General features: G+C 43.0%; 1 protein-coding gene across 1 annotated transcript; it reads left to right on the top strand.

Moving 5' to 3' along the window:
• The first annotated feature begins 7,627 nt into the window (after window positions 1-7,627).
• Window positions 7,628-10,277, top strand: LOC147616237 (putative phospholipid hydroperoxide glutathione peroxidase). Its single transcript, XM_086777256.1, has 7 exons — window positions 7,628-7,995; window positions 8,802-8,878; window positions 8,982-9,043; window positions 9,185-9,303; window positions 9,493-9,675; window positions 9,847-9,899; window positions 10,049-10,277. The coding sequence occupies exons 1-6, from the start codon at window positions 7,669-7,671 to the stop codon at window positions 9,874-9,876; spliced, it is 798 nt and encodes a 265-aa protein (XP_086633382.1). The 5' UTR covers window positions 7,628-7,668; the 3' UTR covers window positions 9,877-9,899; window positions 10,049-10,277.
• Window positions 10,278-12,159: the final 1,882 nt, after the last annotated feature.

Genomic DNA, 12,159 nt, shown 5'->3' with positions numbered 1-12,159 from the left:
GTATTGACGATGACCTCCCAGATGCATGCCTTTTCAAAATTGATATGATGCCTGAGTGGAGTGAGGAAATATCAGAATACCTAGCTCATGGTTTCCCATAAGATCGACCTTTGAACAAAGATAAGATGTGTCGACTTATTAGGCTAGCTGCACCATATCAATTGATTGGGGGAGAACTATATAAGCTGGGCAAGGATGATATCCTCAAGAGATGTGTGCGAGAAGACGATTTTGTCACATTTTTAGAAGCACATTCGAGAATAGCCGGAGGACATTTTGCTGAAGAAGTTACGACTTGCAAAGTGCTTCAAGTAGCGTTATGGTGGCCTACGTTATTCGGAGACATCATAGAATTTGTGAAAAGATGTGAGGAATGTCAACGGTTTGCAATTCTGCAACAAAAGGATAGGATGCCACTTACACCTGTTGTGAGACAACCCTTTGAGAAATGGGGTATTGATTTTGTTGGACCTATTAGTCTAGCAGTGCATCCGTCTCACAAGCCCGTTATGTGATCGTGGCCACAAATTATTTCACAAAGTGGGCAGAGGTGAAAGCCTCTAAAAGAGTTTATGCTTGAACTATGGCTAAAAGCTCTTATATAAACAATTCATTTCTAAATTTGGCTGCCCACTGGAATCAGTAAGTGATCGGGGCTCACATTTCGTCAATGAGGTGATTGAACAGTTACAAGATTCCTTGTAGTCCATAGAAAATCATCACCTTATTACCCATAGGCAAATGGCCAAGCAAAGAGCACAAACAAGATTTTGTGTGCTATCTTGACTAAGATTTTAGAAGCCAGTCACACGGATTAGAAACACAAGCTGACTGTAGCACTATGGTCCTATCATACATCGTATAAGGTAGCAACGGGGGTAGCAACGGGATACACTCCCTTTCGTCTAGCTTAGGGCATTGATGTGGTAATGCATATGGAATTTTTGGTTCCAAGCATGTGTACTATACAATACAGGAAATGCTCACAAAGAATATGTTAGCCAAGAGGTTAGTTGACTTAGAAAAACTCAATGAAGCCCAACTAATTTCTTTGCATGGGCACATGGTCAAAAAACTACGGAGAAAAAATTGGTTTGACCATAACCTAAAACGCAAAGAACTGGGAATGGGAGACCTTATCCTCATGTATGGTGTTGGAAGCACCAAGAAAAAGAAACTGAAATACAGAGAGTTAGGGCCTTTTAGAGGGATATATCAATGGAAGTAAACTAAAAAAATATTATGGACCCCTAACCCAGGAAATGCTCGCACAAGAGCATCTTCTAAAACAAAAGAAAGAGCTAGTCAAGGAAAAAATCAAACAAGCTCAAGAGAAAGCCAAGGCAAGGGAAGTTAAAGCAAAACAGAGGCTCAAAGGGAGAACACTACATGATGTGAACATGGCTTCACTCACCTTGCTTCACAAGGATGATCTAGATATTGAACCTACACGACTCATTGTAAATGTCTCTATAAAGGGTAGTCACACGATGATCATAACATTGATTGATACGAGGTCAAGTCATGACTCGATTTCCTATTAGACATGGGTAAATCTAAACAAACCCCCCCTAGAGGCAACAATTGCACAAGTTCGTAGTGTGCATCTATTTGTTACACAAACAATAGGATTTTTGAATGTTAACATCTCCATTAGAAATAATCCCTTGGTCGGGAAGGTATTTGTTATGCTTGCAGGAACCATGGAAGAGGAGATGATTCTTGGACAATCCTGGATTTGTGCCAGCAACTCACATCCAATGGGAAAAACGGGAAGTACATCTCAATGATGGCAAAGAAACCATCACCCTTCCATTATGGAGTCCATTTAATAAGGGAAAGCAGGCGGTTACATGCGACATGGAGTTGCCAATGCCAACCAAAGCAAAACAATCAACAGAATAGGCCTCCACGTCAAAACATCATTCCCAGTCTCAAGAGAACCACAGCAAAGGCAAGGAATGTATCCAGTTAGACAACAATGGGTTCCCAAGTCCCAGCTTCAAGCTGAAGGATACTATGATAAGAACAAAACCCCGTGGGTGTCAAAGCAGGAAAGCAAATCTACAGGCAAGAGACAAGGAAACAATCCAAGGAGAAGAAGCAAAAAGCCAAATACTCCCAAACACCACTCGTCGACATTCAAGAGCAATGGGCCAGAAAAGACTTACTAGCAGCACAGGGCTACTATCAAGATCATGCAAAGGTATGGGTACCAAAAACCAACCCAAGACCCAATGTTGTGTGTACCTCCAGAAGAACAGAAGAGACACATGTACACAGGCAGACTCAAGTCCCAAACTCAAGTCCCAACAACTAAATCACCAAAATTGGTATGGAAGAAGAAAACCACTCAACCAAGTAAACAAAAGAGTGAGACACCTCCAATGTTACCCACCTAAGAGATCAAGCTGAGCCAAGTTGTGGAACAAGGTAATGCAGGTGTGTACTCACATGTACATGAAACAAAATAGGTTCACCAGGATACGGTAGATGTACTCCTCCACTAGATGGAAGGAAAGCTTAGAAGTTCTCACTCCGAACTAAAGCAGTTACAACAACACATACCAACAAGCTCCAAAGTACAAACTTGGTTCCTATGGCAATAAAAGGGAGGAGAATGACATGGAGTACCTAGCACCAAGCAAAGACTCCAAACGGGTATAAGGTAAAGGGGTGTTCAATTCAGGCCGTGGAACATGTTCATACATTTCACATGTACGTTCTACTCCTCTAAATGCATTATGAGTGGCCTTGGAGTGCTTGAGCATATAGGAATCCATAGGGTATCACCATTTGCATGCAAAAGGAATGAGTGTTCACTGCCTGAACAGCTACGAGTTGCTTCATGTAATGAACTGCTTCGAGCTGTTTCGCATTGTGAAACACTTCACGCCAGCTCACATCGTGAACTATCTCATGCTAGTTCATGCCATGAAACGATCAAAAAGCCTCCACGTGTCATACCCAATCAAGATGGCCAAGGGTGCCGACGACTAGATTATAAATACTTCACTTTTCCTACATCTTTGATCATCCTTTTTTTAAAGAGTTCTCCTCTGCCATATTTTGTGTGTTTGCAAGCATTGTCGACGCCCCGTCCGTCCACCAGCACTTCACCGTCATTGTTCTCAAGTCTTGCCTATTGATTGCTTTAATCATGGTTATCTACGATTATTTTCACATATCACTGGCCCTAATGCTTGCATCTACTACTTTTTCTTTTCCCTTTTTTCTTTTAAGCTTCCTATTGCATCATTTCCTCAATCACTTCTCACAAAACAACTTGGGGGATGTATAATGTGAAACAACAATCTGTTATTTCACGATATCAAACTCACTCCTGATACTTCACAGAAATCAAACTAATGACTCAAGGAATGTACAGATCACTAACATACATCACAAACGTTTAGCCGCCGTGAACAATACACAGTTTCCAGTTCATGCACTACCATTTCACGGCTTAGCTATTTCATGACTTAAGCCATTTCATAACTTATCCATTTCATGGATTAAGCCATTTCATGAGTTAACACTTCACATGCTAACAGTTCACGGCCTAACTATTTCACAAGTTAACACTTCACATGTTAACAGTTCATGGCCTAGCCATTTCACCAGTTAACACTTCACAAAATAACACTTCACGTACTGCTAGTTCACTAGGTCTCCCTGGAAAATCCCCATGATTATAGTAGGGTCAGCATCATGCTTTGTATTTTATTTAATAAGTGTTAATTCTCCTAGGCTCAAATCATCAGATAGATTAATATCATATTGTAGTAAAGAGAGTGTTAGTGTAGACAAAAAGAGAGTCAAAGTTTGTGGAGGGGCCCGAAGAGTTACTGGCAAACGAACCTATCTCCGATGCTCGCTCAAGGAGTAGTTGCAACTCATGAGTAGGCTCTTGTCTTTGGCTGCATTCTTGGATTGCTAGTTGGCGCTCCAATTCTTGTATCTGAGAATCCTTGGTGGTGAGAAGATCTGATATGCTAGTTTCTCGCACCATTCTTACGGCATCCAATTCTTCAAAGCATCTTGTTGCTGCCTCCTGTGCTTGTTTGGCTACAGCTTCCATTCCTTGAGCCTTTGTAATCTTTTGAAGCCTTTACGGGCCAAGGCTTGACTAGCTTGGAGCTGTTGGGTAATCTATAACATTTCCTCTTTGTGTGTGTTCATCAACTTCGCATCTCCAAGTTTTGGTGTTGATGGTCTCATTTAGTGCTCATACTTTTTCTGCATTTGCTTTATTGATTTGTTCTCTTTCTTGTTAAAGTTGGAGCACTCTTTGATCAGCATCCTTAAGGGCTATGCATATTAATTTCAGGCTGCCTTGTAGTTATTCTTCTTTAGCCTGGAAGGTATTCTGGAACTCATTTAGCTGTTGAGTCTGGATGCTTTCTTGTTCCTTGTTGTGTGCCACTTCTCTATGAAATCTATTCCTTTGCCTTTTCTAGTTGCGCTTTCAAGTTTGTATTTTCCTTGATTCTTCGTACCAACGTTTGGCTGAGAATAAGATTATTATTATTGAGTGTTTGATATCTCACTTCTTGCTCCTCAAAAGCCTTTAAGCTTTTTAAGATTACATCTCTGTGTGTTGCTTCTGCTGCTGTTAAATGCTCTTGGAGTGTTTAAACTTGATTGGTTGCATCCTGGACCTACTTCCATAGTTTTGTATTTCTGTCATGAAGCATATGGGTGGTCAGGAGATGGCATTGCCTCACCGTCTACTCTTGTTCCCAAAGAGAAGCACTTTTTTCCGCTGCTCCTTCCAATCCAGAGTGTGGCAATTGTAAGAGACCGTCCAAGACTTCCAGAGTCTCATGAAGGAATTTGTTGTAATCCATGTTATGAAGGAAAGACGTTCCTGGAATCCCCTCCGCATCATCCAAACATTGCTTCTTGTTGGGGCTTGGTGTCTCCTCAATTTTTTGTCGCTTTCCTGTATCCAGTCGTTCTTCAGGGAGTCCTTCTTGTAGTGATGTGGCTTCTTCGTGGCTTTGGTGCTCTTCTCCTCACAATGTTTCCTGTTGAGTCTCTTTATGTAGCTCAGCGGAAGCAGGTGTATCTAACATAGTTGAATTCTGAAGAGGGGAAAGGTTTTTGAAAATTAATTGTGACAGACTTGGAGATGGGGTTTGTTGACGTGTCTCTGCTGCTGTCCCCTCTCGAGGTGATGATAAGTTGAAACTTGTTGCTTCCCACCACTGCCCCAGTACTTCCTCGTAAGATTTCCTGGTAAGATGCTATCTCTTGGGCTAGCTCCGCCTCTATTCTTTGTGTTTCCTTTGCAACATCAGGCATTATTCCCCTCATCTTCCTTTCAGTTTTCTTCCTTCTTCCTTTCTTGAGCTCCTTCATGATTTCCTTTGTCTCCATCAATAAGGCTTATCCTTGCTGCATTTCTTCATAGAGGTAAGTGGTGTTGGTGCTATCTATATTGCCAGTTGCATCTATTCTTCGTGTTCTGGAAGAGGCCGTTGTGCTATATGATTTAGCACCTTTGTCATCAAGTACGGATTGCATACCTTTGAATGGTGTGCCTTTAGATAATTCTCCATTTCTCTACGGATATAATATGCCTAGTCATCTTCTCTTTTTTCATGTACTTTGGCTATCCTGTTAAGGGGAACCCTGTCGTACGTGTCCATTAGATTTACTTGCATTATGAGGGACATGGCTCTGCAGGCCTTTTCTGTTACCTCATCTCTAATTTTGTCATACTCAGCCCCATTGGAGTTGTAAGAACTTTTCTTCAGCATGGCATTTACGGGCATCTTTTCGTAGTTGTGAGTGTATTTTAAGAGATGGTGGTAACTGTAGGGCCTCTCGTATCAAATCTTCTGAGATTAAAACCTGTTGTGTGGTTCCATCTGCTTTAGTCACCTTTCTCCTCTTAGTGGCCTTGTTGTGGACTTGATGTACTCTGCACACAATTCTGTATCAATGGTTCAAGGGAGACATTCTGCCATCCGCCCTAGGCCAACTTTTTCTAGTTTGTCTTTGACTTCTGCATCCTCCAAGAAATCTGCAAGCACTCAGGGTTGTGGTACTGCAAAGCTATCTTTCCATAAGCAGTTTGGACTTCCTTGCTTATGATGGAGCCATGGAACGCCTGTGCATACTGACCCAAATAGCTCAATTTCGGGCCCCTTGTGGATCTTTTCTTTCTGCTAAACTGGTGATCCAATTGCACTGGCTTGTGTCACTGCCAGAGTTTCCTTGGCTTCCGGGTTAGAGGTAGCTGAGGTCGACATCTTTGTACTTCCATTTGTTTATTGTCATGGGAACCAAGGTGCATCATTGTTTTGTTGCCTTCTGTAAACAAAATATATATTGCACTGGCATGGAAATGTCGCTGAAAGAGACTACTCTTCATTGACGTGTGTTTGAGGGAAAGTTTAAAAACTTCCCTAAATCTGAATTAAATATTTTGTGTGTGTTTTCTTTTGTAATGCTCCATCATTCCTATTATGTTTGAATCATGGGTTCTCTACCTAGGGAGTCCCCCAAAATCTGAATTAAATATTTTATGTATGTTTCCTTTTGTAATGCTGCTCAATCATTCCCTCTTTACCCCTGCTTAGAGCAAGGGGGGTTTGCCTTGAAAGACTAATGTAGGTTGTCATCTAGTGGTCAAGCTCGACATGAGAGTTTGGGTGTTGGCATCACTATGTTCTTTTGAATCACATAATTGTAGTTTAGAGTCCAAATCCCTGTGACTAATGAAGGGCATCACCTCCATCACTTCGAATCTCCATCTCTCTCTTTGCTCATATTCCACTCCCGTTACCATGAATGCTAACACAATTGATCCTTTGCCCAAAAAATGGAATGAAAAAGAGCGGGTCATTGTAGAGCCCAAATGGGGACTCGAAATGTAGAAGTTACAAACAACATTTCTACTGTGTCTTAGAAATAAACCTCAGTGACACGACAAAATAATGATGTTAATAGCGAGGGTTTTTAACTTTCAAACAATTTCCAACTCGTCTTGCGAGCTTGAAATATGAAGAGTAAACCTAGCAACTCATTTCTCCCTATGTATAAAACTTGTGTATGGATGTTAATGGGGGAAAAGGAGAAACTTTTTGCTAAATTAGGATATACGAGAGACCAGAGAAGTGCCCAAAACTCTATAGGGATCATGAGTTGGGTACATACACATGGTGACATTGCCTTGTTGTGTTGCAGTGTTATTTGCAGGCTGCTCTAGAACCAAAAAGAAAGAATTTGACACAAAAACATAACTACATTATATGAGTATATAGTTTGAATTAGGGTTTAGGTTTGGAAAGAGGAGTACCTCCTTGTTCCCAACAGAAATTAGAGGATGCCAGAGAAAGCAGTTGCACATGCTACGATTCTTGCTTGGCCTCAGTTGCACATGCTACGATTCTTGCTTGGCCTCTGCTTGGCCCAACACCATCACCGAGTGCATTCCAACTAGTGTAGTATGTTAGAAAGGAGGACGCTGAAGTTAATTTAGCCGAGAAGAAGCCACAATGAAGAGGATAAATATAAATAGAGAAGAAAAGAGAATAAATTATAAATAGGTTAGCAAAACTAGAGTGTATGCTCTGCTAATGTATACATTATTAATACACGTGCTTGCATAGTTATCTCCACGCATATACTTCGGAGAGATTCTGCTACTCTTCGAAAATGGCTTCTATGAGTGCCCTCCCACACGCATATACTTCGGAGCGATTCTGCTACTCTACGAAAATGGCCCTGCTCTCTTCTATGAGTGCCCTCCCACACGCAGTGCTTACGCACTCCACATCCGCTCACCCCAGTAACAGTAGCCCTACGGCCTCGCCTTGCCGCCTCTACAGCTCCCTGTCTGCCTCTGTGTCCCCTTTGTGCTCTTCGGCTTTCAAGCTGTGCGCGGCCTCCCCCCCTCTCCTCCGCCTCAAGCCTTCCCGAATGGCTGGTTCTGCCTCCGCCGCCGCAGTCGCCGAGCAGAGCATTCACGAATTCACCGTCAAGGTACGCGAAGACTCGAGTTCCTCTTGTCGTCCTAATCATATCTTCTTCACAAAATGTACTCGAATTGCTTGCCGTACGGCACCCTCTTCATCTCGCTTGTCGTTAACCTTTTCCACCATGCCTCCATCTACCCCCTCACCATGCCTGTTCTGGGTCTTATATCATGCGGTTCATGTGTCCTAGGCATATGGATGTGGCACGGTCATGGTCATACCTTGGGCTCATGTTATATTGATATGTCATCAATCATGGATGTGTCATACGAGGGTGCTTATAGAGTACGGCTCCCTTAGAGTCTTCCATCCTTGAAATCGCCTACATGCCGAGTCACATTTTATTGTAGGAGGATTTAGAGCAACCCACTCTATGATTTTTGCTCTGAACACATGGATTTGCATTCGCGTCTTAGAATTGCGGTAGAGCATGTTTGGGGTGTGGTCCACGAGTTTGAGTGCAATCATGATATTGAACCAAAATTGGGTTCGGAACATAGTCTACGCATGCAGTTCATGTCCATCTATCAAATAGAGTGGATGGGTGGGATTGCTATCACTTACACACACTGACAGAACCCTAGTTCCTTGGCAAATACCTAGTAATGTCAACACTTTAACAATGAGGCTGCATGGGTTTTGTGAACCTTGCTGTCAATCCCCGCACCCTTTATAGCTCTTTTTGTATCCCAGATTCAGAAGTCAGTAGGCAACCATTTCTTTTTTTGTTGATAAAACACCATGCAGTTGGAAGTGAGTGAGGTTCGATGCCTTTTTCATATTGTGCTTATGGTGGCCTCCGCCTGGGGACAGGATATTGAGGGTAAGGAGGTGAGTTTGAGCAGTTACAAAGGCAAGGTTCTTCTGATTGTGAATGTGGCCTCTCGCTGGTAATTATAACTCTGAATCTTTTGCACCTTTACACCATTTTCTTCATGTTGGTGTGATAACCTTGGTTTTAATTTTTGTATAGCGCTGATGCAATTTGTGCAGTGGTCTTACAACTTCCAATTACAATGAGTTAGCTGAGCTGTACAGCAAGTTGAAGGGTCAAGGTGGGACCTTGGTTGATCCGTTTATCACCGAACATACATTGTGACACATTCTGACGCTTTTGTAGAAGTATTCAAGATTTCCTGAGAAATTGCTCATTGTAGCCCTTCCGTTTTTTACTTTGTTTTTGTGTGGTGCTGTAGATTTTGAAGTCTTGGCATTTCCATGCAATCAGTTTGGAGGACAAGAGCCTGGGACCAATCAGCAGATCAAAGAATTTGCTTGTTCTAGGTTCAAGGCAGAATATCCTATTTTTGATAAGGTTGGGCTGTGTTTAAACCTTATGCTTTACTCGTTTTGGACCTGCTGTGTCTACATCTTTTTTTGTGTTTTCCCCGAGAGTAGCTTTAGGCTTGACAAATTGTTGAAAGCTCCTGTTGGGATTTGGCTTCGCAGGTGTGAATGCCCAGGTCCCTGGCTAAGTCTGGTTTTCTGTTTTCTTCCCCTGCAGGTTGATGTGAATGGTGAGAACGCAGCTCCAGTGTACAAATTCCTCAAAGCAAGTAAAAGCCCAGGGCTTCTGGGTAGTCTGCTTGGTGATAAAATAAAGTGGAATTTTGAGAAGTTTCTGGTTGACAAGAATGGGCAGGTCGTTCAGCGATATGAACCCACCACTTCTCCCCTAAAGATTGAGGTGACTCTTTTTTTACCACCTCTTGCAATACTTTCGAAACATGTTTTGTTCTCGTCAATGGAGTCTGATTGTCATTTGTGATTTAGTAGAAGGATTACTTAGTTCCATGTCAACAATACCCGCAAACTTGGAGATGGATATGTAATGGTGATTTGTGTGTTCTTTGTGCAGAATGATATTAAGAAGCTATTGGAAGCATGAGATCTGCTCAATGCTCTATCAATGTATGTATCTGTTCTTTACGTGGTCCTTAAGTTTTTTTTCCTTTGATAATCAGAAGGTGGCTTGTCCCTTTCCTCTGGTATTTGCATTTTCTAATAGCTGTGGATAAAGCTTTTAAACAACTTTTGAGAGGGCAAATTTTGCTTTGCAGAAAATTCCAGCACAGCATAAACTGGCAATCCTGTGTCATCAGCACAGGGTCCTCTTGTTGTTAGTAGCAGCAGCCCAAGTTTCCCATTATAAGCACAGGGTCACCTCATTGTGGAAGCAGCTAAAGTTTCTGTCCTGCAATATCATGGAATGCCTTGCTAGAACACAGTGGCAGCACTCTTTGCTGTGTCTACTGTATGTTTGTTCATTGTAATCATGCGGTTCAGTAACCTCCACGTCGCTGTTTCGTGTTTAAAAAAAAAAAGGAGTCCTTGATCTACAAGTGATGTGTCTGGCCTCTCTGCCTTGGGTACCGACGTTAAGATATGAAATGGTTGTAAAAGGCTAAGAATTTCCCAAGTGTAAACCCTAAGCATAGCACAACACGTCATTCACCATATATGGTCAAGGCAATTGTGTTGGAGGCAAGCATTATTGTCAAGTTGAGTCGCCTACGCGTGCCTATATGGGATGCGATAGACATAAAGGTAAAGTCCAAGCTAGGGTTTATGGAGCAAAGAAGTAGCTCATCCCACTCATGTTAAGTCCAAGCTAGGGTTGATGGAGCAAAGAAGAAGCTCATCCCACTCATCCATTGATCATAGGTAATAGTTAAGTAAAACTTGGACTCAAAGAGCCTTTAAGTATATTCTTGGATGGGGGAGCACTAGCGAGAGAATGGAAGGGAAACCTTTCTCTATTTAGCCTAGTGTATGCCCATCAAATTCTGAAGGTAGAAACCTTGCTGTCAAATAGTCCATTGACCCTCAAAGTGTTTTTCACCACATGTACTATGCAGCCAATTACCTCCCTAGGTGTGCTTATATTACACGTGTTTTGCACCACATGTATTATGCATCCAATTACATCCCTAGGTGTGCGCGTATTACACAAACACATGCATTAGGCACCTTGATATTGTTGAGACCCTTGCACTAACACCCAACTAGGGTTGAAGAAATAACAAAAAAGAAAACATAATCTAAATCCATACTAGTGATCCCAAATTTCGGATTGTCATCACCAAATTGTCGATCCCGATTCTTGTTCCCGATTACATCGATCCTACACTCTACACTTCTAATCCCCGATCTCATTCCTTTGTTCTAGATTATTGATATTAACTTTGGCCAATCCTAACTTCAGATCGTCTCTTTTGAGATCACCATCTAGTCCCATCTTGCTAATCCCAAACTTTGCCACTCGAATCACCAATCCTAAATTTAGATCATCTCTGAGAGAGAGAGATGGTGGGAGATGAGGTGAGAGGGGAGAGGGGAAGAGGGAGAAAGAGAGAGAGAGAGAGAGAGAGAGGTGAGGTGATTGAGGGGAGAGAGAAAGAAGAGATAAGAGAGGGAGAGAGGGTGGAGAGAGAGAGAGAGAGAGAGAGGATGGACCATGAATAATGCAATGTTGGACCATGCTAAGACATGGACCCACCATGAAGAGGGATGAGGTGAGAGAGAGAGAGAGAGAGAGAGAGAGAGAGATGGGAGGAGAGAGAAAGATAGGGAGGGTGGAAGGGAAGAAAGGGAGAAAGAGAGGAGAGAGAGTGAGAGGAAGGATGCATGGAAGAGAGGGAGAGAGGAGGGAGGGAGGGAGGGAGAGGGAGAAAGAGTGAGAGTGCAAGGGAGAGACAGGAAAGTGATGAGAGAGAGGAGGGTGGGAGAGAGAGAGAGAGAGAGAGAGAGAGAGGGGGGGGGAGGAGGGGAGAGGAGAGAGAGTGAGAGGAAGGGTGCATGGAAGAGAGGGAGAGAGGAGGGAGGGAGGGAGGGAGAGGGAGAGAGTGAGAGTGCAAGGGAGAGAGAGGAAAGTGATGAGAGAGAGGAGGGTGGGAGAGTGAGTGTGAGAGAGAGAGAGAGAGAGAGGGGGGGGGGGGAGGAGGGTGGCAGGATAGGAGGAAGGAAGGGATGGAGGGTAGGAGGAAGAGAGAGAGAGAGAGGGGGGGGGGAGGAGGGTGGCAGGATAGGAGGAAGGAAGGGATGGAGGGTAGGAGGAAGAGAGAGAGAGAGAGAGAGAGAGTGAGTGAGGGAGAGAGGGTGGGAGAAGGAGAGATAGAAAAGGGAGGAGCTAAGCTAGCGTGGAGGGGAGAAAGTGGGCTAGGATGAGAAG

Source organism: Cibotium barometz, chromosome 38 (genome assembly GCF_041138505.1).
Source record: "Cibotium barometz isolate CiBa-2024 chromosome 38, ASM4113850v1, whole genome shotgun sequence".
Lineage (NCBI taxonomy): Eukaryota > Viridiplantae > Streptophyta > Polypodiopsida > Cyatheales > Cibotiaceae > Cibotium > Cibotium barometz.
This window is presented reverse-complemented; position numbering and strand designations above follow the sequence as displayed.

Coding starts and splice junctions, on each gene's coding strand:
- LOC147616237 (XM_086777256.1), top strand. CDS start 7,669: ATGGCTTCTATGAGTGCCCTCCCACACGCATATACTTCGGAGCGATTC. Junction 7,996..8,801: donor TTCACGAATTCACCGTCAAG/GTACGCGAAGAC, acceptor GCCTGGGGACAG/GATATTGAGGGTAAGGAGGT. Junction 8,879..8,981: donor GTGAATGTGGCCTCTCGCTG/GTAATTATAACT, acceptor CAATTTGTGCAG/TGGTCTTACAACTTCCAATT.